The sequence below is a fragment of the Bos mutus genome, chromosome 4, assembly GCF_027580195.1.
Source record: "Bos mutus isolate GX-2022 chromosome 4, NWIPB_WYAK_1.1, whole genome shotgun sequence".
In the NCBI taxonomy this organism is placed as follows: Eukaryota; Metazoa; Chordata; class Mammalia; order Artiodactyla; family Bovidae; genus Bos; species Bos mutus.
Genome location: NC_091620.1, coordinates 107,334,200 through 107,356,863, shown reverse-complemented (window position 1 = coordinate 107,356,863; position 22,664 = coordinate 107,334,200). Strand labels below are relative to the sequence as shown.

The 22,664-nt window shown below is 40.0% G+C and overlaps 1 protein-coding gene across 2 annotated transcripts; it reads left to right on the top strand.

Annotated features, from left to right (window-relative positions):
* The first annotated feature begins 4,967 nt into the window (after positions 1–4,967).
* GNGT1 (G protein subunit gamma transducin 1) lies at positions 4,968–21,078 on the top strand. 2 transcript variants are annotated; one of them, XM_070368823.1, is made up of 4 exons: positions 4,968–5,009; positions 12,189–12,273; positions 14,990–15,095; positions 20,834–21,078. In XM_070368823.1, exons 2-4 carry the CDS (start codon positions 12,266–12,268, stop codon positions 20,960–20,962), a joined length of 243 nt encoding a protein of 80 aa, XP_070224924.1. In that variant the 5' UTR covers positions 4,968–5,009; positions 12,189–12,265; the 3' UTR covers positions 20,963–21,078. The 2 variants fall into 2 exon arrangements, with proteins under 2 accessions (XP_070224924.1, XP_070224925.1); XM_070368824.1 differs by having other exon boundaries at positions 4,971–5,009; positions 14,993–15,095.
* The last annotated feature ends 1,586 nt before the right edge of the window (positions 21,079–22,664 follow it).

Here is a 22,664-nt window from a genome sequence, read left to right as displayed (position 1 = left end):
CCTTAGAGTATTTAGTGTCCACGTAAATACCAGAATTGGAGCGCACATACACTCCTGTGGGTTCAGGAGCAGCATTTGTATGTCAGATCCTTGCCTCTGTTCTTTCCCACACCCTCCCCCACCTTGGCCCCGTAACAAGTGGATGTGCAGTTGATTTGGAACACAATTGCTTCTAGAATTGCCAAGTTTTGAGCATTCTGTTCTATCCTCTGAGCGCCCCACAGACCTCAAAGGTGACCATGAATTTAAGGAAAGGATTCAGGCAGATGGTCTTCCTTTCTGTCAGATACCCGAGGGAGTGGTGACCTGTCTAACTTTTGAAAGAATGAGGAGAATTAATTTAACTCAGTGATTTGGGGATGCATATCATAACATAACATCACCACGTAAGGAGTTACATTGCTGCTGCTGCTAAGTTGCTTCAGTCGTGTCCGACTCTGTACAACCCCATAGACAGCAGCCCACCAGGCTCTTCCATCCCTCGGATTCTCCAAGCAAGAATACTGGAGTGGGTTGCCATTTCCTTCTCCAATGCATGTATGCGACCCCATAAATGGCAGCCCACCAGGCTCCTCTGTCCCTGGGATTCTCCAGGCAAAAATACTGGAGTGGGTTGCCATTTCCTTCTCCAAGTTACATTGATAACTTGTCAGTAAAGAAAGTTCTTGCTGCCTGTACAGTTCTTCTGTGTATTCTTGCCACCTCTTCTTAATATCTTCTGCTTCTGTTAGGTCCATACCATTTCTGTCCTTTATCGAGCCTATCTTTGCATGAAATGTTCCCTTGGTATCTCTAATTTTCTTGAAGAGATCTCTAGTCTTTCCCATTCTGTCGTTTTCCTCTATTTCTTTGCATTCATCGCTGAGGAAGGCTTTCTTATCTCTTCTTGCTATTCTTCAGAACTCTGCATTCAGATGCTTATATCTTTCCTTTTCTCCTTTGCTTTTCGCTTCTCTTCTTTTCACAGCTATTTGTAAGGCCTCCTCAGACAGCCATTTTGCTTTTTGGCATTTCTTTTCCATGGGGATGGTCTTGATCCCTGTCTCCTGTACAATGTCATGAACCTCTATCCATAGTTCATCAGGCATTCTATCTATCAGATCTAGTCCCTTAAATCTATTTCTCACTTCCACTGTATAATCATAAGGGATTTGATTTAGGTCATACCTGAATGGTCTAGTGGTTTTCCCTACTTTCTTCCATCTAGTCAAGGCTATGGTTTTTCTCGTGGTCATGTATGGATGTGAGAGTTGGACTGTGAAGAAGGCTGAGTGCCGAAGAATTGATGTTTTTGAACTGTGGTGTTGGAGAAGACTCTTGAGAGTCCCTTGGACTGCAAGGAGATCCAACCAGTCCATTCTGAAGGAGATCAGCCCTGGGATTTCTTTGGAAGGAATGATACTAAAGCTGAAACTCCAGTACTTTGGCCACCTCATGTGAAGAGTTGACTCATTGGAAAAGACTCTGATACTGGGAGGGATTGGGGGTAGGAGGAGAAAGGGATGACCGAGGATGAGATGGCTGGATGGCATCACTGACTAGATGGACGTGAGTCTGAGTGAACTCCGGGAGTTGGTGATAGACAAGGAGGCCTGGTGTGCTGCGATTCATGGGGTTGCAAAGAGTCGGACATGACTGAGCGACTGAACTGAACTGAACTGAACTTGCTTCCTGTTAGTTTAGCCCTGTTAAAATAAAATCTGAAATGAATCCGGCTGGCAATAACAAGGAGTTTGCACATCTGCAAAGAAAGGCAGCTAATCTCTTCTGAGTGAGTCAGTGGTCACGCGAGTTTTGTTAAAGTTTAGACAGTTCCTTCACCAGCTAGACAATTTTCTAGTGGGTTGGGCTATGGAGGAAATGTTTGCTCTATCGCACCCTCTGTCGGACACAGAGTGCATTTATCAGTGTTACATAATAAGGTGGAGTCACTTAAAAGCATGAGACATTCCCTATGCCTAATTTTATTATTCTCCTTCTCCCTAAGCAGAACTAGATAATGAAGTATATTATGTGTCTCTTACCGTGGTCATTCTTTCATTCACCTATTTTAAAAATAAGCAGATTAAACATTTAAAGTGTGTCCAATTTTGTGCCTTTGTGTACATTTGGGATACAAAGATGATAAACACAGTAGGTATCTCATGGCAAAATAGGGTAGACAGATAAACACTCTGTGACCCAGTTGCAATATAGTGTTCTTAGTACAATATTAAAAATCTGTACAAGGTTCTATGGGACCATGGAGGAAGAAATCAAAACTTAAGCAAGAGCTCAATTCACAATAAAAACCAATCCAGGTCAATGTATCTCATATTGCGTCTTCTGTGTCTGCGGGACACAGGCTCTTTTCTTCATCAGCTAGTTGCTTTGGTTGGTTCTTTTAGGAGCTGGGGTTATAGCAAAGCATTACTCTCCTCAAGAAGGCAGGATTTCAGAACCCTCCTTTCTCTTCTTCCTAGATGTATGTTCCATCAAATATCATGCCTACTTGGAATGCAGACCATCTTTTTTCTCATCCAGATTGCTGGACATTTAACTGTGTAGGGCACCGAGAAGATTGGGACAGATTTTGAATTATTTTACCCAAGTTTTTAGCATTGTGCAGCTTCACCACCTATCTAGAATTCTAGCTGAGGTTACCAATCCACTAGAAAGAGCGGCAGATTAAGAATGAGGGAAGGAAGGAAAAATTTCCCTGAGCTCTTGTACACCATGTAGGATCCTCAGTAGCAATAAATGTCTGTTCAGAGTTTGCATTGTACTTTGCACTCATTAAATGCCCCCACAATAACCACTTGAGGAAAATACTTTTTTCTCCCCACTCTGCAAATGAGGATCTGAAGCTTTCGATAGATATGTGACTTGGTCAAAACTACATATACAAGTCGCACAAGCAGTCTGGTTTCTGGTTCCCCTGGCCTCACTGCGCCCACATCCTTTTCTTCCACGTTCATGGGGACTAAAGTCAGACTCATTTAACAGAACATGTGCTCATGACCCTAGTTCAGTACCTGGGCAGCTCTATCTCAGTTTTCCTTTCTCCTCAAGTATGAAATTATAATTGAGAACTAGCAGAGAACTACAATTTAAATGCACTGCTCTAAGGCTCTAAGAGAAACATCTGCCGAAGTTGATAATCAGATAAGAGGATTGGGAGAGTTAATCGCTAAAGACCTTATTTTCAGGGTTATATTTAGCAGAGAGTAATGGGTCTTGACCTTTCAAGTATAAAGATACACTTTCATGAGAAAGTCTTGTTATTTTTATACTCTAGCCCAGATCCCATGTTGGGTATACATTACTTACTAATGTGTCATAATAAGCCATTCAAACGTTCATTTGCTGTAGCTTTATGTAGAAAAGTTTTGTGTATTAAGTCACAAAGTGGGGACAACCTGCCCATTTGGGGGCAGAAGGAGACGCGAGCTGCTGTTTGAAAGGGGCCTGCAATGTGGGAGACCTGGGTTTGATCCCTGGGTTGGGAAGATCCCCTGGAGCATAAAGCGCTACCCACTCCAGTATTCTGGCCTGGAGAATTCCATGGACTATATAGTCCACGGAGTCACAAAGAGTCAGACATGACTGAGTGACTTTCATTTCACATGCATCTCCTAGCACTCACGGTTTTGTTTTGTTTTTTCCCTCTTATTGACTGTTAGTGAGAGGAAAACTGAGCTGAACTGAAATGTTTGTATTAGAAGAGAATTGAGTACTAGTCTGGACTAGATATACTGAACGAGTCAGAGAAGGGTGAGTTGTTCCTACTGGTCAATGGACTGTCCTGTATTCTCTGTCTTCCTTTCTCTTGCAATAGAGGACATGCCCTGGTCCAGAGATCAACCCCTTAGCCGCTTTTCTGGGTCCTTTCTTCTTTTGCTTTCTCACCCCTCTGTGACATCAGCTCTGACCCATTCTCATCCTTCAGCACAAATACCCAGGTTATAAATTTCCATTTGGAGTCCTCTATCTCTGATTTTTTTCATCCCAAACTTGCAGTTCACATTCGATTCTATGGCCCTTTCCCATTAGGACCCGACTTCACCACTCCCTTTCCCAGCAGAACCTCTCAGAAATGTTATCTTCACTATCTGCTTCCACTTCCTCATCTCCCATTTTTTCTCACATTCCATTCAGTAAGCTTTCGCCCTGAGAAGAGGAAGAAAAAGTGCTCTTGTCAAGGGCAACCCATCCCGTTGCCACATCCTACTGGACCTCCCAATACATATGAAAGCAGCTGGCTCCAAGGTCACCAGAGACCACATTTTCCCAACTATATTTTGTCTAACCTTTCAGCAGTAGCTAACAATTTCAAATCCTTCTCATTCTCAAAATGCCTTTTTTTAGTCTTCGTCATACTATATTCTTTTGGTTTTTCCCTACTTAGTTGATTTAGTAAGACCTGGAAAGTAGGATCTCATAAGTATCTGGGGAATAAACAATTTTTTATTATTACCACTCTCCTACTTCTTTTCAAGTGTCTTAAAAACCCAACTTGCTCAGTAGAAACAGAGAACCAGAGTTGCCCTGGAGAAGAAAGCGAGTTGTCATAGAATCTATTTGAATGTCTAGGCTCACTTGTGCTTAGCTACAGGTTGAAAGAGATTGGTATGCAATCCGTGTAATAAAAATAGCAACAAATACAAAAGCAACTGGCTTTGAAAAACCAAATATGATAAAATGTGTAATCAACTTGATTAGACGGAAAAAAAAAAACCCAGACACAAACTATCTTTTATGTAATAGGAAAAAAACTCTCAACAGAAAAAGAGTGATTTATGGAAGGATGTAGTATAGACACCGTAAGAGATAAGAAAGTTGATTTTGTTGCTGCTTCCACACCTAGCAATCAAGAGCACCTGGTCCCTGGGAGTTAATAAATATTTGCTGAATAAATAAATGCTTGTTAGTAGCTATCATTTTACTGGCCCATGTAGAAAGAGGAAAAAGAGTAGATACACAGATAAAAAGGGATACCTATGGGTGTTCAACACAGTGTCTGGCACACGGTAAGTGCTCAGAAGTTATTAACCAATTAATCCTCATCACAACAAGCTCATTTTCCTTTATTAATTTCATCTCATCTCCTCACTTTAGAGGGTTCAGGTTAAGCCTTTGTTCTCTTCTCTTTTCTGTTTTTTTCTGGCTGTCTGCTAAGCTCTGGCCTTTCCCCTAAACTTTTACAATGCAAAAGTAATTGCAGTTTTGCATTGTTGAACTTTGCCACTTGATACTGGAATGCATTCTTAAATAAATGTGGCCATGTTATACATCATTTTAATACACATTTCTTTCTTTATGGTTTTTGCTAATGAATTATTGCTGTTTATTTTATATGCATTTTAGACTATGGAAAAATGATGTTAAACAAAAAGCAAATTCGAGTGATTTTCTTATTTGAGTTCAAAATGGGTCATAAAGCAGCGGAGACAACTCAAATTATCAACAATGCCTTTGGTCCAGGAACTGCTAATGAACGTACAGTGCAATGGTGGTTCAAGACATTTTGCAAACGACACGAGTGCGTTGAAGATGAGGAGTGCAGTGACCGGCCACTGGAAGTTGACAATGACCAACTGAGAGCATCATCAAATCTTGATCCTCTTAAAACTACATGAGAAGTTGCCCAAGAACTCAACATCGACTATTCTATGGTCATTTGGCATTTGAAGCAAATTGGAAAGGTGAAAAAGCTGGATAAGTAGGTGCCTCACGAACTGACTGCATTTCAAAAAAAGAAGAAATCATCATTTTAAAGTGTCGTCTTCTGCTTCAGTCGTGTCTGATTCTGTGCGACCCCATAGATGGCAGCCCACCAGGTGCCCCCGTCCCTGGGACTCTCCAGGCAAGAACACTGGAGTCGGTTGCCATTTCCTTCTCCAATGCATGAAAGTGAAAAGTTAAAGTGAAGTAGCTCAGTCGTATCCAACTCCTAGCGACCCCATGGACTTCAGCCTACCAGGCTCCTCTGTCCATGGGATTTTCCAGGCAAGAGTACTAGAGTGGGTTGCCATTGCCTTCTCCGATCTCTTATTATATGCAACAACAATTAACCATTTCTCAATCAGATTGTGACATGTGATGAAAATGGGATTTTACATGACAACCAACTCAGTGGTTGGAGCGAGAAGCTCCAAAGCATTTTCTAAAGCCAGAGTTGCACCAAAAAAGGGTCATGGTCACTGGTGGTCTGCTGCTGGTCTGATCCACTACAGCTTTCTGAATCCCTGTGAAACCATTACATTTGAGAAGTACACCTAGCAAATCGATGGAATGCACCAAAAACTGCAATGCCTGCAGCCTTGCAGCTGGCATTGGTCAACAGAAAATGCCCAATTCTTCTCCACAACAATAATCGACCACATGTCACACAACCAGTGCTTCAAAAGTTGAATGAATTGGGCTACGAAGTTTTGCCTCATCTGCCATATTCACCTGACCTCTTGCCAACCAACCACTGCTTCAAGCATCTTGACAAAATTTTACAGGGAAAATGCTTCCATGACCAGACCAGCAGGAGGCAGAAAATGATTTCCAAGAGTTCGTCAAATCCTGAAGCACGGATAATAATTTTTTTTTTTTTGCTACAGGAATATACATAATGACTTCTGATTGGCAAAAATGTGTTGACTATCACTGTTCCTACTTTGATTAATAAGATGTATTTGACCTTAGTTATATTTAAAATTCAGGGTCCAAAACCGCTATTACTTTTACACCAACTGAATAGCAGATTCCTTTTTCAGTTGTTCAGACTCAAATCATTGGAGTTACCTTGACTTTTTCTTTCTTTTAATTCCTATATCTGATCTCTCAGCATGTCCTATTATTTCTACTTTCAAAATATATTGAGAATCTCATCACGTGTCCCCACCTCCGCACCTATTACTCTGATTTTAGTCACCATCGTGTCTCACCTTAATTACCAAAATTGCCTCATCTCTGCCTCTCCCCTTGTGCTCTATGTTCTAACCTCAAAATAGCTGCCAGAATCATGATGCTGAAACATATGACAGATAATATCACTCTATTACTCAAAACCCTCCCGTGTTCCCTGTCACTCATAATGAAGGCGGAATCTTTACAGTGGCCTGAAAGACCCCTGCGAGTCCTGATATCACGTGCTATTCTTCTCCCACATTCACTTGACTCATCACTTTCATGCTGGTTCACTGCTGCCCTTGCACTCACTGATCCCTGGAGCCAGCTTCTCTTGGATACATGCAGTGTTCTCTTAGACACGCCATCACTCCTTCGGGTCTTCATTCAAATAGCACTGTCTCGGAGAAGCCTGCCCTGGCCACTCTCTCAATGACTGAAATAACTTCTCTTGACATTTCCTTTTCCTTCCACATTATATTTTTCCCCTTAACACTTTTCACAATATATTGCTACATTTAATTTCTTAAATCTTGTTTATTCTTTGTCTCCCTCATGAGAATGTAAGTATTCTAATTTTTTTTTTCTCTGCTCTACCTTCAAGAATCCAGAATACTATATGGCACATAATAGAACTCAGTAAATATTTATTGAACAAATGAATAAAAATGTGAGCTATTATTCGTTAATAGTCCCAAGTATAATGTCAAGATGAAAAAGAAAAGTACAAGAAGAGAAAGTTTATACCCATGATTACAAGTTTACGTAACAGAGTGGATTTGTGTCTGAAAAATGTGTCAAACTGAATGTTTATGAATCAACATATTTGAAGTGCCCTAACAGAGGATGAGATGGCTTGATGGCATCACCGACTTGATGGACATGAGTCTGAGTGAACTCCGGGAGTTGGTGATGGACAGGGAGGCCTGGCGTGCTGCGATTCATGGGGTCACAGAGTCGGACACTACTGAGCTACTGAACTGAACTGAACAGCATTTCTATTTCAAAGAATCTGTGATTGATTCTCTGTAAAAAACAAAAGACTTTTAAAAATTAATTGTAGTAATTTTCTCCAATATAGTCCTTATAAGTTAATTGTTTTATTAGTCAAGTTTTCTTCAAAATACTCTAATCTATAATGTTTAAAAGTAAACATAAGACAAATAGCCTTTTAACTTTACACTGTCCTTGTCATTGTTTAGTCACTAGGTCATGTTAGACTTCTTTATGACCCCATGAACTGTAGCCCACCAGGTTCCTCTGTCCATAAGATTCTCCAGGCAAGAATACTGGAATGGGTTGCCATTTTCTACAACAAGGGATCTTCCTTTAATTCTAAATAAATTGTCAAGAAACCTATGGAAACTCTGAAAGATATTAATGAGACCTTAAGCTACTCTATTGAAAACTGTGGAAAATTCTTCAAGAGATAGGAATACCAGACCCTAACCTGCCTCTTGAGAAATCTGTATGCAGGTCAGGAAGCAACAGTTAGAACTGGACCTGGAACAACAGACTGGTTCCAAATAGCAAAAGGAGTGTGTCAAGGCTGTATGTTGTCACCCTGCTTATTTAACTTATATGCAGAGTACATCATGAGAAACGTGGGCTGGATGAAGCACAAGCTGGAATCAAGATTGCTGGGAGAAATATCAATAACCTCAGATATGCAGATGACACCAACCTTATGGCAGAAAGTGAAGAACTAAAGAGCCTCTTGATGCAAGTGAAAGAGGAGAGTGAAAAAGTTGGCTTAAAGCTCAACATTCAGAAAACTAAGATCATGGCATCCTGTTTCATTACTTCATGGCAAATGGATGGAGAAACAGTGGAAATAGTGACAGACTTTATTTTGGGGGGCTCCCAAATCACTGCAGATGGTGACTGCAACCATGAAATTAAAAGACGCTTGCTCCTTGGAAGAAAAGTTATGACCAAACTAGAGATAAAAAGCAGAGACATTACTTTGTCAACAAACATCCGTCTAGTCAAGGCTATGGTTTTTCCAGTGGTCATGTATGGATGTGAGAGTTGGACTATAAAGAAAGCTGAGTGCCGAAGAATTGATGCATTTGAACTGTAGCATTGGAGAAGACTCTTGAGAGTCCCTTGGACAGCAAGGAGATCCAACCTGTCCATCCTAAAGGAAATCAGTCCTGAATATTCATTGGAAGGACTGATGCTGAAGCTGAAACTCTGATATTTTGGCCACCTGATGCAAAGAACTTACTCATTTGAAAAGACTCCGGTGCTGGGAAAGATTAAAGGTGGGAGGAGAAGGGGGGCGACAGAGGATGAGATGGTTAGATGGCATCACTAACTCAATGGACATAAGTTTGAGTAAACTCCGAGAGTTGGCGATGGACAGGGAGGCCTGGCATGCTGCAGTCCATGGGGTCACAGAGTCAGACACGACTGAGCAACTGAACTGAACTGAACTGAAGCTACTCTATTCTATTGGGAAGCCCAATGGTTCAGTGGTTTAAAAAAAAAAAAAAAAATCCATCTTCCAATACAGGAGATGCCAGTTTGATCCCTGGGTTGGGAAGAGCTCCTGGAGGAGGGCATGAAAACCCACTCCAGTATTCCTCCCTGGGAAATCCCACGAACAGAGCAGGCTGGCGGGCTACAACCTACAGAGCCACAAAAGAGTCAGACATGGCTTAGCGACTAAAACAACAAGCTACTCTACACTGTTCTGTCCTCAACATCCTTCACCCATACCTACAAAACCAGTGAAAACCATAAACAATCTGGCGGTTTCAAAAGGCCCCCTAGGGGGCACTATTGCTCCCATTGAGAACCACTGCTCTGTCTCCCCCGCCTCTACTCCTCTTGGCTTTTTTGGACCTTAACTCCTCTGATCAGAGAAGGCAATGGCACCCCACTCCAGTACTCTTGCCTGGAAAATCCCATGGGCGGAGGAGCCTGGTAGGCTGCAGTCCATGGGGTCGAGAAGAGTCGAACACGACTGAGCGACTTCACTTTCACTTTTCACTTTCATGCATTGGAGAAGGAAATGGCAACCCACTCCAGTGTTCTTGCCTGGAGAATCCCAGGGACGGGAGAGCCTGGTGGGCTGCCGTCTATGGGATCTCACAGAGTCGGACATGACTGAAGCGACTTAGCAGCAGCAACAGCTACCCTGGTAGTGCAGGGTGGAAGAAGAGGTAAAAGGTGATGTATCTTCTACCTGATGGGAGTATCTTTCTTCCCTGAGTTAGTTAGCTGTACCTGCTACCTGGGCTTGTTGTTCTGAGTCTTCAGCCCTCCCTGTCAACTCTGTGCTCTCTTTCTCTAAGTAATTCTGTAAGAATGGAGTACATGAAAGAAAAGCAAATCCAGTCTTTTAAACTAGTTTGAAGAGGGTAACTGGGAGTGGTTTGCAAGAATGGAAATCATCCCAGACCAGAAAACAAACACTTGTGTTATAACCCCAGCTCTACTCTTAACAACAGTGTGATTTTGGACACGTCAGTTCTCTTGATCTCCTTTGCCTCATCTGCAAATGGGATAAATAGTAATGAGATGATAAGATGGCCAAAAAGCACATGAAAAGATGCTCAACATCACTAGTTATTAGAGAAATAAAAATCAAAACTACAATGAGGTATCACTTCACACTGCTCAGGATGGTCATCATCAAAAAAAATCTACAACGCTGGAGAGGCTATGGAGAAGAGGGAACTCACTACACTGATGGTGGGAATGTAAATTGGTACAGCCTCTATGGAGAACAGATTTCTAAAAAAACTAAAAATAGAACTACCATATGATCCAGCAGTCCTATTCCCAGGCATATACCTGGGAGAAAACCATAATTCCAAAAGATATATGCACCCCAGTGGTCACTGCAGCACTGTTTACAATAGCCACGGCATGAAGCCAGCTAATTCTATCAAAACATGAATGGATAAAAAGATGTGGTACATATATATAATGGATGTTACTCAGTCATAATAAAGAACAAGATAATGCCCCTTTCAGCAACATGGATGGACCTAGAGATTGTGATACTGAGTGAGGTAAATCAGACACAGAAAGACAAATATCATATGACATCGCTTATTTATGGAATAATAAAAAAAACAGGTACAAATGAACTTATTTGCAAAACAGAAGTAGATTTCTGATGTAGAAAACAAACTTGTGGTTACCAGGGGATAAGGTGGGAGGAATAAATTGGGAGATTGCTGTTGAAAATTACACTACTATGGGAAAATAGATAATAGGAACCTGGCTGTAGAGCACATGGAACTCTACTCAATACTCTGTAATGACCTATATGGGAAAAGAGGATCCAAAAAAGAGTGGGTATATGTATGTCTACAAGTGATTCACTTTGCCGTACACCTGAAACTAACATAACGTTGTAAATCAACTATACGCCAATAAAGCTTTTAAAAAAGTAGTTCTATGATATTATATCTAAATGCTTTTAAATCTTTGACTTCAATACAACTCTGAGCATGGAGATATATATATATATATATATATATATATATATATATTTAGAGACAGAGAGAGAGAGATCTATGTGTGTGTGTGTGTGTGTGTGTGTGTATATATCTCCATGCAGATAATATAGGCTGTGTTTCACTGTGTATCTAGGTGTCCTTGCGGGTGGTCAGAGTTTTGATCTTCACTTTTTGAATTTTTCCATACAAGACCTGTGGTATCAAATTTGGCAAGCATTCTCAAATTGTCGAAGATTCACCTTCTAAGATTCACATCAAATGAAGTGTGTTTTGCTTAACTTGTTATTAAATATGGTGAATCAGAGCATTTTAGAGTTAAGAAATCATTTGTTAATAACTTGGAGTTAGGTACTGGAAGGGAGAATAAGATGCCAGCTCACAATACGTCTCTCTGGCATAAGAAGTATTTTGAGCTGATTATTTTTAAGAAACAGCAGACATAGGAGAAGCCATGAAAATCAAGTAGAAGTTATTCTTTTATAAAAGACATTTATATTTCTAAGCGAACTCTCCATTTGTAATGGTGTCTCCCTCTCTGTACCAGAAAGAGGAGGAGGAGTCTAAATCTCTAAAAACTCTATCAATGGAGAAGACAGCAACTCATATCTCATAGCCCTTGTTTACTGTGCTTTGCCTGAATACCTCCCATAACTGACTCCTCCTCCCCTCCACAACATTTTCTTTTGTCTTTAGCAGGAAGCAGTCTTTAAGGTGGTGGCTTGGGCCATTTGAGGAAGTTACTCAGTTTTCCTGGGTCTCTCCCATGTATATAGGAGGTATATGTGTTACTAAACTTCTGTTCATTTTTCTTCTATTAATCTTTTATTACAGGGTTTTCTCAGCCGAGAACCTAGAAGGGTAGAGAGAAAATTATTTTTCCTCCTCTACAACATCTTGCACTTTTCTCTATGTCGAGGTAAATATTTCTGACATAGGTTGCAAGTGGCTTTATCAGTACTTCATGGTTCTCTTCTGCATCTGAACAATATACAAAACAATACAGAGTGGTAAGGACATATGTTATAAAAGAAATGGGTGCTGTTGTAAAGGTTCTTATAATCTATTGTGTTTCAGTGTGTCTCGGAAGCAGATCCTAAGACAGGGGCCCTTTTCCAAGTGATTTATTGAGGGTGAGTGCTCAGGAGAGATCTCTGATGAGGAAAGCAGGCTGAAGGAGGAGAAGGTATGAAAAGATGTAGTTTCAGAAGTCTAGCTTCATCCTGAACCCATGGGATGCTCAGGAAGGCTCTCAGCTCAGCTATATCAAGGCTTTTCAGCCCAGAGGCAGTGGTCTGGACTATCAGAACCCCGCTTCAGGCAGCCATTTGCTACAGAACACTCACAGGGGCCAGTTGTCATAATCTGCCAGGTATCATCAGTTGAAGGTTTTCATCAGCCAAGGGAAAACATAAGAAAAGGTGTGTGTCAATACCCACAGCTTCTAGAGGGACAAATAACCCACCCTGGAAAGAGAAAGAGGAGTCTGGAAAGGGCACCAACAGCATCTACTACACGTGGTACTACAGGACCTAAATCGTGTCCGTGTGATATCCTTTAAGAGCACTTTTAAAGCCACGTATCAGCAAGTGACAGGTATAACAGCACAATGTGAGAGTCTAGAGGTACAGAGTAAGTGAGTCACATCAGCTACCGTGGACTGAGTGCTTACTCCATGCTCCAAGTGTTATACAACCTTCATTCTTCTCAAGCAAAGAAATCTACAATGTAGATACTATCATTGCTCCTATTTCCTAGTAAAATGAGTCACAGAGAGGTTATAGAACTTGGTCAGGACCACACAGCTAGCAAGTGCTAGTGGATGATCATTTTATTGCCAATATATCGTAAGCCTTCTCCACAACAGAGAAAATGAAATTCTAAGCCCTACCCTAAATCAAAACCTAAGTTGGGCTTCTGTTTCAACAAGTTCCTAAAGTGATTCTTCAAAGCCATTGCCAAGTGGAAAACATTTTCCAAGATGGGGAAAAGTTTTGCAAAGGACAATGTCAACAAATAAAAATGATCAGGAGAAACAGATGTGCTTGTGAACTTTTGCAGATAGTCTAAAGGAGGTGAGAAGGAAGGTAAGAATAAAATTGAGAATGGGCTTTCAAATACCAAACAACAATTGCACAGTGGGATTCGTAGAATAGAAAAAAATTAAAAATGCAAAATGAAAGTTAAAAGTATAGGAAATACTGGCTTTGGGTATCCATTGGGTGGGCTTCTCTGGTGGCTCAGATTATAAAGAATCTGCCTGTAATGCAGGAGACTGGGGTTGGATCCCTGGGTCAGAAAGATCCCCTGGAGAAGGGAATGGCTACCCACTCCATTCTTCTTCCCTGGAGAATTCCATGAACAGAGGAGCCTAACAGACTACAGTACATGAGGTTACAAAGAGTCAGACAACGATTGAGTGATTAACACACACACACGCATGTCCATTGGGTTTTCTCTTTTACCTCTCTGTTGGCATCAGTAGGCATTTATCCCTGAAAATAGGCTAAACTATCTCTTTTATTCAGAGAAGAACAGAGTATTATAAAACTAAGAAGGAAAATAATATTTCCTCAAATGTTTTGGAAATGAAAATACTATATAAATACAAGGAAATAAATTAATTGCTAACATATGATTAGCAGCATATTTTTATGTATATGTATGACTTTAAGCTCTTTTCTAAAATAGCATATGACCCGAGCGTATCTAACTTTCATAAAAATATGTCATCATAGAAGTTGGATTAGAGACACGAAAGGAAAGGCAAGACTGAAAGAGGACAGATCACAAAGCATGATGCCACTTGGATACAGTGAAATATTTTCCAGGCAGTTTCATAAAGGAATCACCAAAATACTATACTATCTTTCCCATTGCCCACTGATTTAATTAAGAAGAAGAAGATATTGCTACTGCCCTAATTCTTTTATAATACACATCGGGAGATCAGACTCACCACGTCCCCTTTAACTTGCTGCATTTGCTCATCATTGCTATCCAATTCATTGTGACAGTAATATACAAAAAGAAAAAAAAAAATTCTGGGTATAATCTAAGTAAGATACTAGTTTGTTCCTAATTAGCAAGATCATTTGTTGGTGTATTTTCATCCTGTTGGTTCATATGTCAATCCATTATTTATAAGGGACTTATAATGATACTTTTTGCATGTTTTTCTGTTAATACCAGATTAAATACTCTAGTGATTTAGAGAATTAATGGGCAGTCCTCAGTGACCTCAAACTAACCTAAATGGCATAAATCATATAATGGAGGGTTTTGGAGTTGGAGATGAGGGTTGGAACCTCAGTTTATACACTGTGCCAAGAAACAGGGAAAAGGACTGGATATTTAAGATTATATACTGACTAAACTGACCTCTCCACAAACCTACTAGCAGGTGTTTAGAGTTAAATACTTAATCATATTAGTGAAGATTATAAGAAAGCCTTAAAATCTCAGGGCTAGTGCGTAGGCTAGTATTGTTTGGAGGGATTCAAGAGAAATTGGTTATCAAAGGAAGTTAAAACAAACAGTTTGCTTAGTAAGTTCAGAGCTGAAGGAAGGTTTGGCTTACATTAACTTGAAGGGAGTCTGACAATTCAGGTGTATAAAACTTTATACTTTTTCAGCAGGCAGAAGATGCCAGTGATCAATATTGAGGACCTGACAGAAAAGGACAAATTGAAGATGGAAGTCGACCAGCTCAAGAAAGAAGTGACGCTGGAAAGAATGCTGGTAAACTGCTGTCCTCTTTTGAATTTTATTTGTAAGGGACATCTCCATTGGTAAGGGTGTCTCCTTCTCTGTGGGGCTTCCCAGGTGGCACTAGTGGTAAAGAGCCTGCCTGACAATGCAGGAGACATAAGAGATGTGAGTTCGATCCCTGGGTCAGGAAGATCCCCTGGAGAAGGAAATGGCAACCCACTTCAGTATTCTTGCCTGGAGAATCCCATAGACAGGGGAGCCTGGTGAGCTTTGGTCCATAGGGTTGCAAAGAGTCGGGCATGACTGAAGCGACTTAGCATGCATACAAGCACTCACTCCTCTGTATCAGGAGGAGAAGAATAACTCTTGCTGCTACTGCTAAGTCACTTCAGTCGTGTCCGACTCTGTGCGACCCCATAGATGGCAGCCCACCAGGCTCCCCCATCCCTGGGATTCTCCAGGCAAGAATACTGGAATGGGTTGCTATTTCCTCCTCCAATGCATGAAAGTGAAAAGTGAAAGGGAAGTCACTCAGTCATGTCTGACTCTTAGTGACCGCATGGACTGCAGCCTACCAGGCTCCTGCATCCATGGGATTTTCTAGGCAAGAGTACAGGAGTAGGGTGCCATTGCCTTCTCCGAGAATGACTCTTAAGTTGCTAGAAACTCTTATCAGTGGGGAATACAAGGATTTAAATCTGCTTAACCACCATCCCCTTGTTTACTGTTGTTAAAAAACAAAATGTAACTGAGTAAATTTGAAGACATAATTGGCCTTATTAAATAATTCATGGATTGAGCAGCATCGCATCTATCAAGTAGAAAGGCTCACCAAGGAGCTGTGCAAAATGGAAGGTTTTTATAGGGACAAAGGGGCGGGACAAGGAAGTCATAAACAAAGAAACAATTATTTCAGGCAGGAACAACTTCCTTTGGGGGAAGAGTAGGAGGTCTCTCATGCAGATTAGCTCATGCAGACTGGGAAATTCCTGTGTGTTAGGTTTACTCTTGGGAAACGTTGAAACTGCAGTTAAATTAGATATTAAGTTTTGGTTTGTTGATGTGGGGCTTAGCACAAGTGACTCCATTTGGGCCTGTTGTTTGTTTTTATTCTTTTTTTTTTTTTTGACACTGTGCTTTTCTTTTATCCTTTTTTTGTTTTTTGTTTCGTTTTTTTTTTTAATGAAAAATGTTTATTTGGGGCTCTTAAATATTACAATTCAGGAGACAGATTTGGGTAAAACTTGGAGAGTGTTCCAGGGAAGAGAAAGTCAGGGGCTTATGAGGGCTTAGCCAAGAGGTTGTATTCTGACATAAGAAAGGGAAATATTTATCCTTAAGGGATAGGTTGTCATGAATTATTTTAAGGTAATGAAAAGTGTTAGTTGCTTAGTTGTGTCCGACTCTATGAGACCCCGTGGACTATATAGCCTGCCAGGTTCCTCCGTCCACGGGATTTTCCAGGCAAGAATACTGGAGGGGGTGAGTAGCCATTCCCTTCTCCAGGGGATCCTCCCAACCCAGGGACTGAATACAAGTCTCCTGCATTGCAAGCAGATTCTTTACCATATGAGCCTCCAGGGACTTTTCCAGGTAAGGGTCTGATAATTATCTTAAGCTCTTAACTGGCTGTCCACACCCCTGTCATCCACACCCACCGTCTTATTTTGTCTTTCATTGTAGCAGTACTTAAGGTGGTGACTTGAACTAATTCAGGAAGTGCCTCAGTTTTCCTGAGTTTCTCCCTTGTATACAGAGGGTATACATGTTTTTAAACTTGTTTTTCTCCTGTTAATCTGCCTTTCTTATTACAGAGTAATCTCAGTTAAGAACCTAGAAGTGTAGAGGGAAAATTATTTTTCCTCTTTCACATCACTCACTGGAGAAGCTCAGTATAGTTGAAAATAAGTTATTCAGATAAAATTCATCAGAAATTAAGAAAATTAATAATCATAATTATCTTTTGATTTAGAGTTAAAATTAACAGCCTGGAAAACTATGTTCCATAAGCCAAATCCAGCCCTTGGCCTGTTTTTGTTTTTGTATGGTTGCTAAACTAAAATGTTTTTACATTTTTATAGATTATTTTTTTAAAAGGGGTGGAGAGAGAAAAAATGAAGAATATGAGACATCATATTTTTTAGCTAAGCAATAAAGTAAAGCAATGCATATAGGCATTTTGTTTTTACTTTACTAAATTGATGTTTCTCTTTATTTGATATTGTTCAAATACTCTTAGCCAAGACGTCATCCCCTCCAGCATTGTCACGGCCAGTAATGAATGAGTACATTCTATTCCTTCTTTGAAAATAAAAATGAGGTCAGGCACAAGAACTCGCTGGTTTCTCCTACAAACATTTCTCAGATCTTAAAAACCGTTACCCAAAGTCCTCTCCCATTAGAAGGAGCAGAAATGGCAAAGAAATAAAGCTTTCCACCCAACAAACAGTGACTGATGCTTGGAAAATGTAGATATGTATTTCAGATCTCTTTGTTTTAGAAACATCAGTAGAACAAAAACTCCTCCACAAGTCATAAGAGTATATTTCATGTTTCTTAAAAACACTTGTTTTATCAGGCCAAAGTGAAAAAAGGAGTTTGTATTATCTTCAAACTTTGCTCAAAACTCTCACTCCCAGTAAAAGTTGGAATTTTGGCTTCTCTTATGTTTATAATTGTCTCAAACTTCCCTGTTGCCCTTTCCATACTGGCCAAACATACTTTGTTGTAAAGATAAAAATTAAATCTTTAAACAGCATAAAAGCTTGGAACATACACCAAAAAAGTTAAAACCCTTATCTTTATAATTTGTGGGAAAATAAACTTTTGAGATAAAGGAGTTAATGATTTTTTCTTTTATACTTGAAACATCCAAAAGCTGTTTTGTTATTTATATAGCCAGGATTGTTTTATATGCAGTTTGGTCATCTTCATGTTTACTGTTCACTGTGGCAGGTTCACCTGGGAATTATTGTTTTGGATAAACATCACATACATCCCCATTTTGTCAGGCTTTCTGGTTCCTTTTCCTATTACATAATGTGTCTTTGCTCTTGGAAGTCAATTTAATTTAGTATCAGACTGCCAAAACCACACACACACACACACACACACACACACACAGAACTTTCCAGGCCTGAACCCAGAGCTCTGACATAGGATGGCATAGTGTCCATCATAGTATGGTTAAGTGTGTCTCCTCCGGAACCATATCTGACTCAGATTCCGGCTCCACAACTTTCTCCCTGTGTAACATTCACTTAAGTTAGCTAACTTAGCTATGCCAATTTCTTCTTCTATAAAATGGGAATAGTAACAATAGGTAATTATTATTACTTTAAAAATTATTATTGATATCTATGAACCAGACTGATCCATAATATGCCTCAACCTTGCTATCAAGGTGGTAGCATTGTGAGACTCCCTGGAGGAGGAAATGGCAACCCACTCCAATATTCCTGCCTGGAGAATCCCATGGACAGGGGAGCCTGGCAGCTTATATTCCATGGGGTCACATGGAATCAGACATGACCTAGTGACTAAACAGCAGCATTGTCAAACTGGGACAACTCTTGGCATCCAACTTCTAAAAAGATTTGTAATGACTTTCCTGCTGCTGCTGCTGCTAAGTCGCTTCAGTCGTGTCTGACTCTGTGCGACCACATAGACGGCAGCCCACTAGGCTCCTCTGTCCCTGGGACTCTCCAGGCAAGAATACTGGAGTGGGTTGCCATTTCCTTCTCCAATGCATGAAAGTGAAAAGTGAAAGTGAAGTCGCTTAGTCGTACTTGACTCTTAGTGACCCCATGGACTGCAGCCTACCAGGCTTCTCCATCCATGGGATTTTCCAGGCAAGAGTACTGGAGTGGGTTGCCATTGCTTTCTCTGTGTGATGACTTTAAGTGAATATAATAAGCAAAAATGAAAGGCAGTCTTTGTAGTTAATAGCTACCATTTGCTTCACTATCTATGCCAGATATTTAATGCAACCTATGTTCCTTCTATTTCATAGATGGAGTAGTTAAACCTTAGATAAACTGTTTTAAATAAGGATACAGCTGGTAAGTGAGCAGAGCCAAAATCAAACCTGGGATCTCCTGAATCCAGTGTCCATGTTGTTTCCACCGTGCTGTGTAAACTTGTATTAAACTGTATATAATAGAGTTTTGAACCACATACACTCACATAGGATTGTAGGTAATTATTGCTCCTCAGTATTCTCAGATCCTAACCAGACACTGTCAGAACTAACCCTCACTGATTCCTGTTGCTGACATCCAGTTGGGGCCCAAAGAGCTGGTGTTTGGAAGAAGGGGGAAAAGTGAATTTAAATCTCAAGTTTGAATTTTGAGGAGGAAAAAATGTGATTCTAAATCATTGTATATTTCAAATTAATATTGTTCAAATGTGTGCATAAACTCCAAGTATCATCCTATGAAGGAGCCACCTGACCAGTGCCCCCGCCCCAGTTAGAAATGATTTGTTCTAATATGCAGATAATGAGTTTGCAGAGTTATAAGTAGTTTTAAGTCTTCTGTCTGATGTTGCTTAGAACTTCCATGAAAAAAAATAGCATGAAGATTTTATTAAAACAAAACAATAAATTCCTTAGATAACTTGCGGAATGGTTACTTCCTGGACTGCCAAAAATAAAACACCTTTGTGTTAATATCATGATGGTGTATTAAGTAAAAACAAAACAAGTTGACAATTAAAAGGAATGAATAACGTGGCCCCACGTGTGTATATGCATATGTATACATATACACAACACACACACTTATATTTACACATGTATAGAACTTTGCCTCTCTCTAAACAGTATGTTATATGGTACATTAACAGGCTTTGACTGAGTCCATTAATTAAAATACTAAAGCCTGATTTTTCACAAAGTCATTACTATAAGGTTGCAGATGACTAAGGAGCAAGCTCATAAACAAAACAAATGATTTGGTTCAGCCATTATTTTTTTACTGAACACCAGTAAAATGTAAGGGTCTTCCCAGGTGGCATAGTGAACCGACTGCCAATGCAGGACACGGGGAGGGAAGATCCCCTGGAGTAGGAAGTGGCAACCCACTCCAGTATTCTTGCCTGGAAAATTCTACGGTCAGAGGAGCCCAGCAGGCTATAGTCCATGAGGTTGCAAAGAGTCAGCCATGACTGAGCACACATATACACACACACAAATAAATAGGTTCTGTTCTAGATGCCTGCGATACATGTGAACAAGTCAGTCAGCTCCCTTTGGAGCTTACCTTCAAGTTCACAATCATGATCAATCATTAGACAAGCTTAAAATAAAATTACAAGTGTATCCTTCTGAGAATCCAGGAGTGGTGATAAGCCTGGAATTTAACAATGATTCATTCCCTTCCACCTTCACAGGTCACATTTTTGGAATGAGGAAAAACATTTAATCAATGCTTACTCTGGTAACATTCTTGACTTGTATTGTCAGCTGTGTTCTGATCCCTGGATCCTGTCTCCTTTAAAGAGGCTGGAGGCAGTATCTGCTGAGAACCCTTAGCTGGTGTTTGGCCAGCTGATTAGTCTTTGCTCTAAGATATCCACAAGGACAGAGGAGGGAGCCGCTGTCAATGTTTCTTCTTCTTTTGTACAAAGTATGAGTGTGTTGGCCGAAAGCAGAGTCACATTAAAAAGATAGAACACACACACACAAATGGTTATTATAAATGCATTCTTGGGTTCTGAAGTATTCTCCATTAAACCAAATGAATCATCTCTTTCTTTTTTCCTTTAAGGTGTCCAAATGTTGTGAAGAATTCAGGGATTATGTTGAAGAAAGATCTGGGGAGGATCCATTAGTAAAGGGTATCCCAGAGGACAAAAATCCCTTCAAGGAGCTCAAAGGAGGCTGTGTGATTTCATAAGAATTTTTTCTTTTTTTGAATCCCGTGGAATATCTTGAGCTTTAATGATGTACTAATGTTTGGTCACATGTAATAATATGGTTAAGCATATACATAAAATTTAAAATTATAAATATAAGTGGTTAATAAAATTTGGAATGTGATAATGTGTGAGTCTATGGTTTTCTTAAAGTACTTACCACAGGGTTTAACACATAATTGACAACAAATATTGATTGATCCCTTTCTTTAACAATAATGTGTTTTATAATGAGTTTATATTATTCTGGATGCCAGCATATAGTAAATGTTTTATGTTTATCCATTACCCTTTCAACATCCTTAATATTCCACCTAGAAATTTCCTGGTTAGACCTATATTTTCCTCAACTTTTCTCTTCCTTGGGTGATTAGGAAGTCTATCCTTTTGAGTCATGGAAGACCTATATTGGCAGAATGTGTGCTATGAAGATGTTTATTGTTGATGCTATGGTTTTTGTGTCCCTTTCTGAACCCCTAGTCAGCAGCAATGGCTTTAACATAACCTCTTTCTACATTATTACCAATTGTACTTGTCAGCAATAACATGACTTTTCCCCAGAATCCCAGTTGGGTTAAGTGTGCAGTCTGTGGTCATGGAGCACGGTGGATTTAAGCAGCACATGTATAAAGGTTATGAGAAACTGGAAAGGTCTGGCTCTGGCATTTTACTGCCTTCTTGACTTTGGATAAATTACTTAATCTTTCTAAATCTCAGTTTCTTCTACTGTAGAATAGGGATAATGAATTCCCTTTATAGTCAATCCTAAAGCAAATCAACCCTGAATAGTCATTGGGAGGACTGTTGCTGAAGCTGAAGTTTCAATACCTTGGTCACCTGACATAAAGAGCCAACTCATTGGAAAAGACCCTGATGCTGGAAAAGATTGAAGGCAAAAGGAGAAGGGGGCGGGAGAGGATGAGATGGTTGGATGGCATCACAGATTCAATGGATGTAAATTTGAGCAAACTCTAGGAGACAGTGGAGGACTACAGATAGAGGAGCCTGGCGTGCTGCAGTCCACGGGGACAGAACAGCAACAACAAAATATACTAGTTTAGCTACAGTATTTAACATAATATCCGGCATGTAATAAGATCCAGTAAGTGTTAACCAGTATTATTCCTGGAAACAGAACTAGACAAAATATTCAGAATCCTTTAAGATACATGCTATTCCCTGCCCTCCCCATGAAGACTCACCAATATAGTCCTTTTTTTCTGTGGCAGTGTAAAGATGATAGAATAACAGCTATCACCTGCACTATCTTCCTCATCAGTTTCTTCCTGGCATCTTACTGAGTTTTCATAAAACAGATTTCACCATCTTTGTGCTGATGACTAAGAGATAACTCGCCCATGCTTCTGTAACACATGACGAATGTTAACCTGAAAACTATTTTTACTCCAACTCGGAAACTATTTTTGTTGTTATTTTTTGTTGTTGTTGCTGTTTACAGTGCTGTTTTTGAATACATCAACATCAGAATACTTAGAAATGCTAATTGATTGTCATCCTTTTAAAAACAAGGTAAAAGACCTTTGGGGCTGCAAGGGAATCCGAAGGTTGTTTCCAGGGCTTTCCCAGGTGGCTCAGTGGTAAAGAATTCACCTGCCAATGCAGGAGACATAAAAGACAAGTCAAGAAGATCCCTGAGAGGAAGAAATGGCAACCCACTCCAGT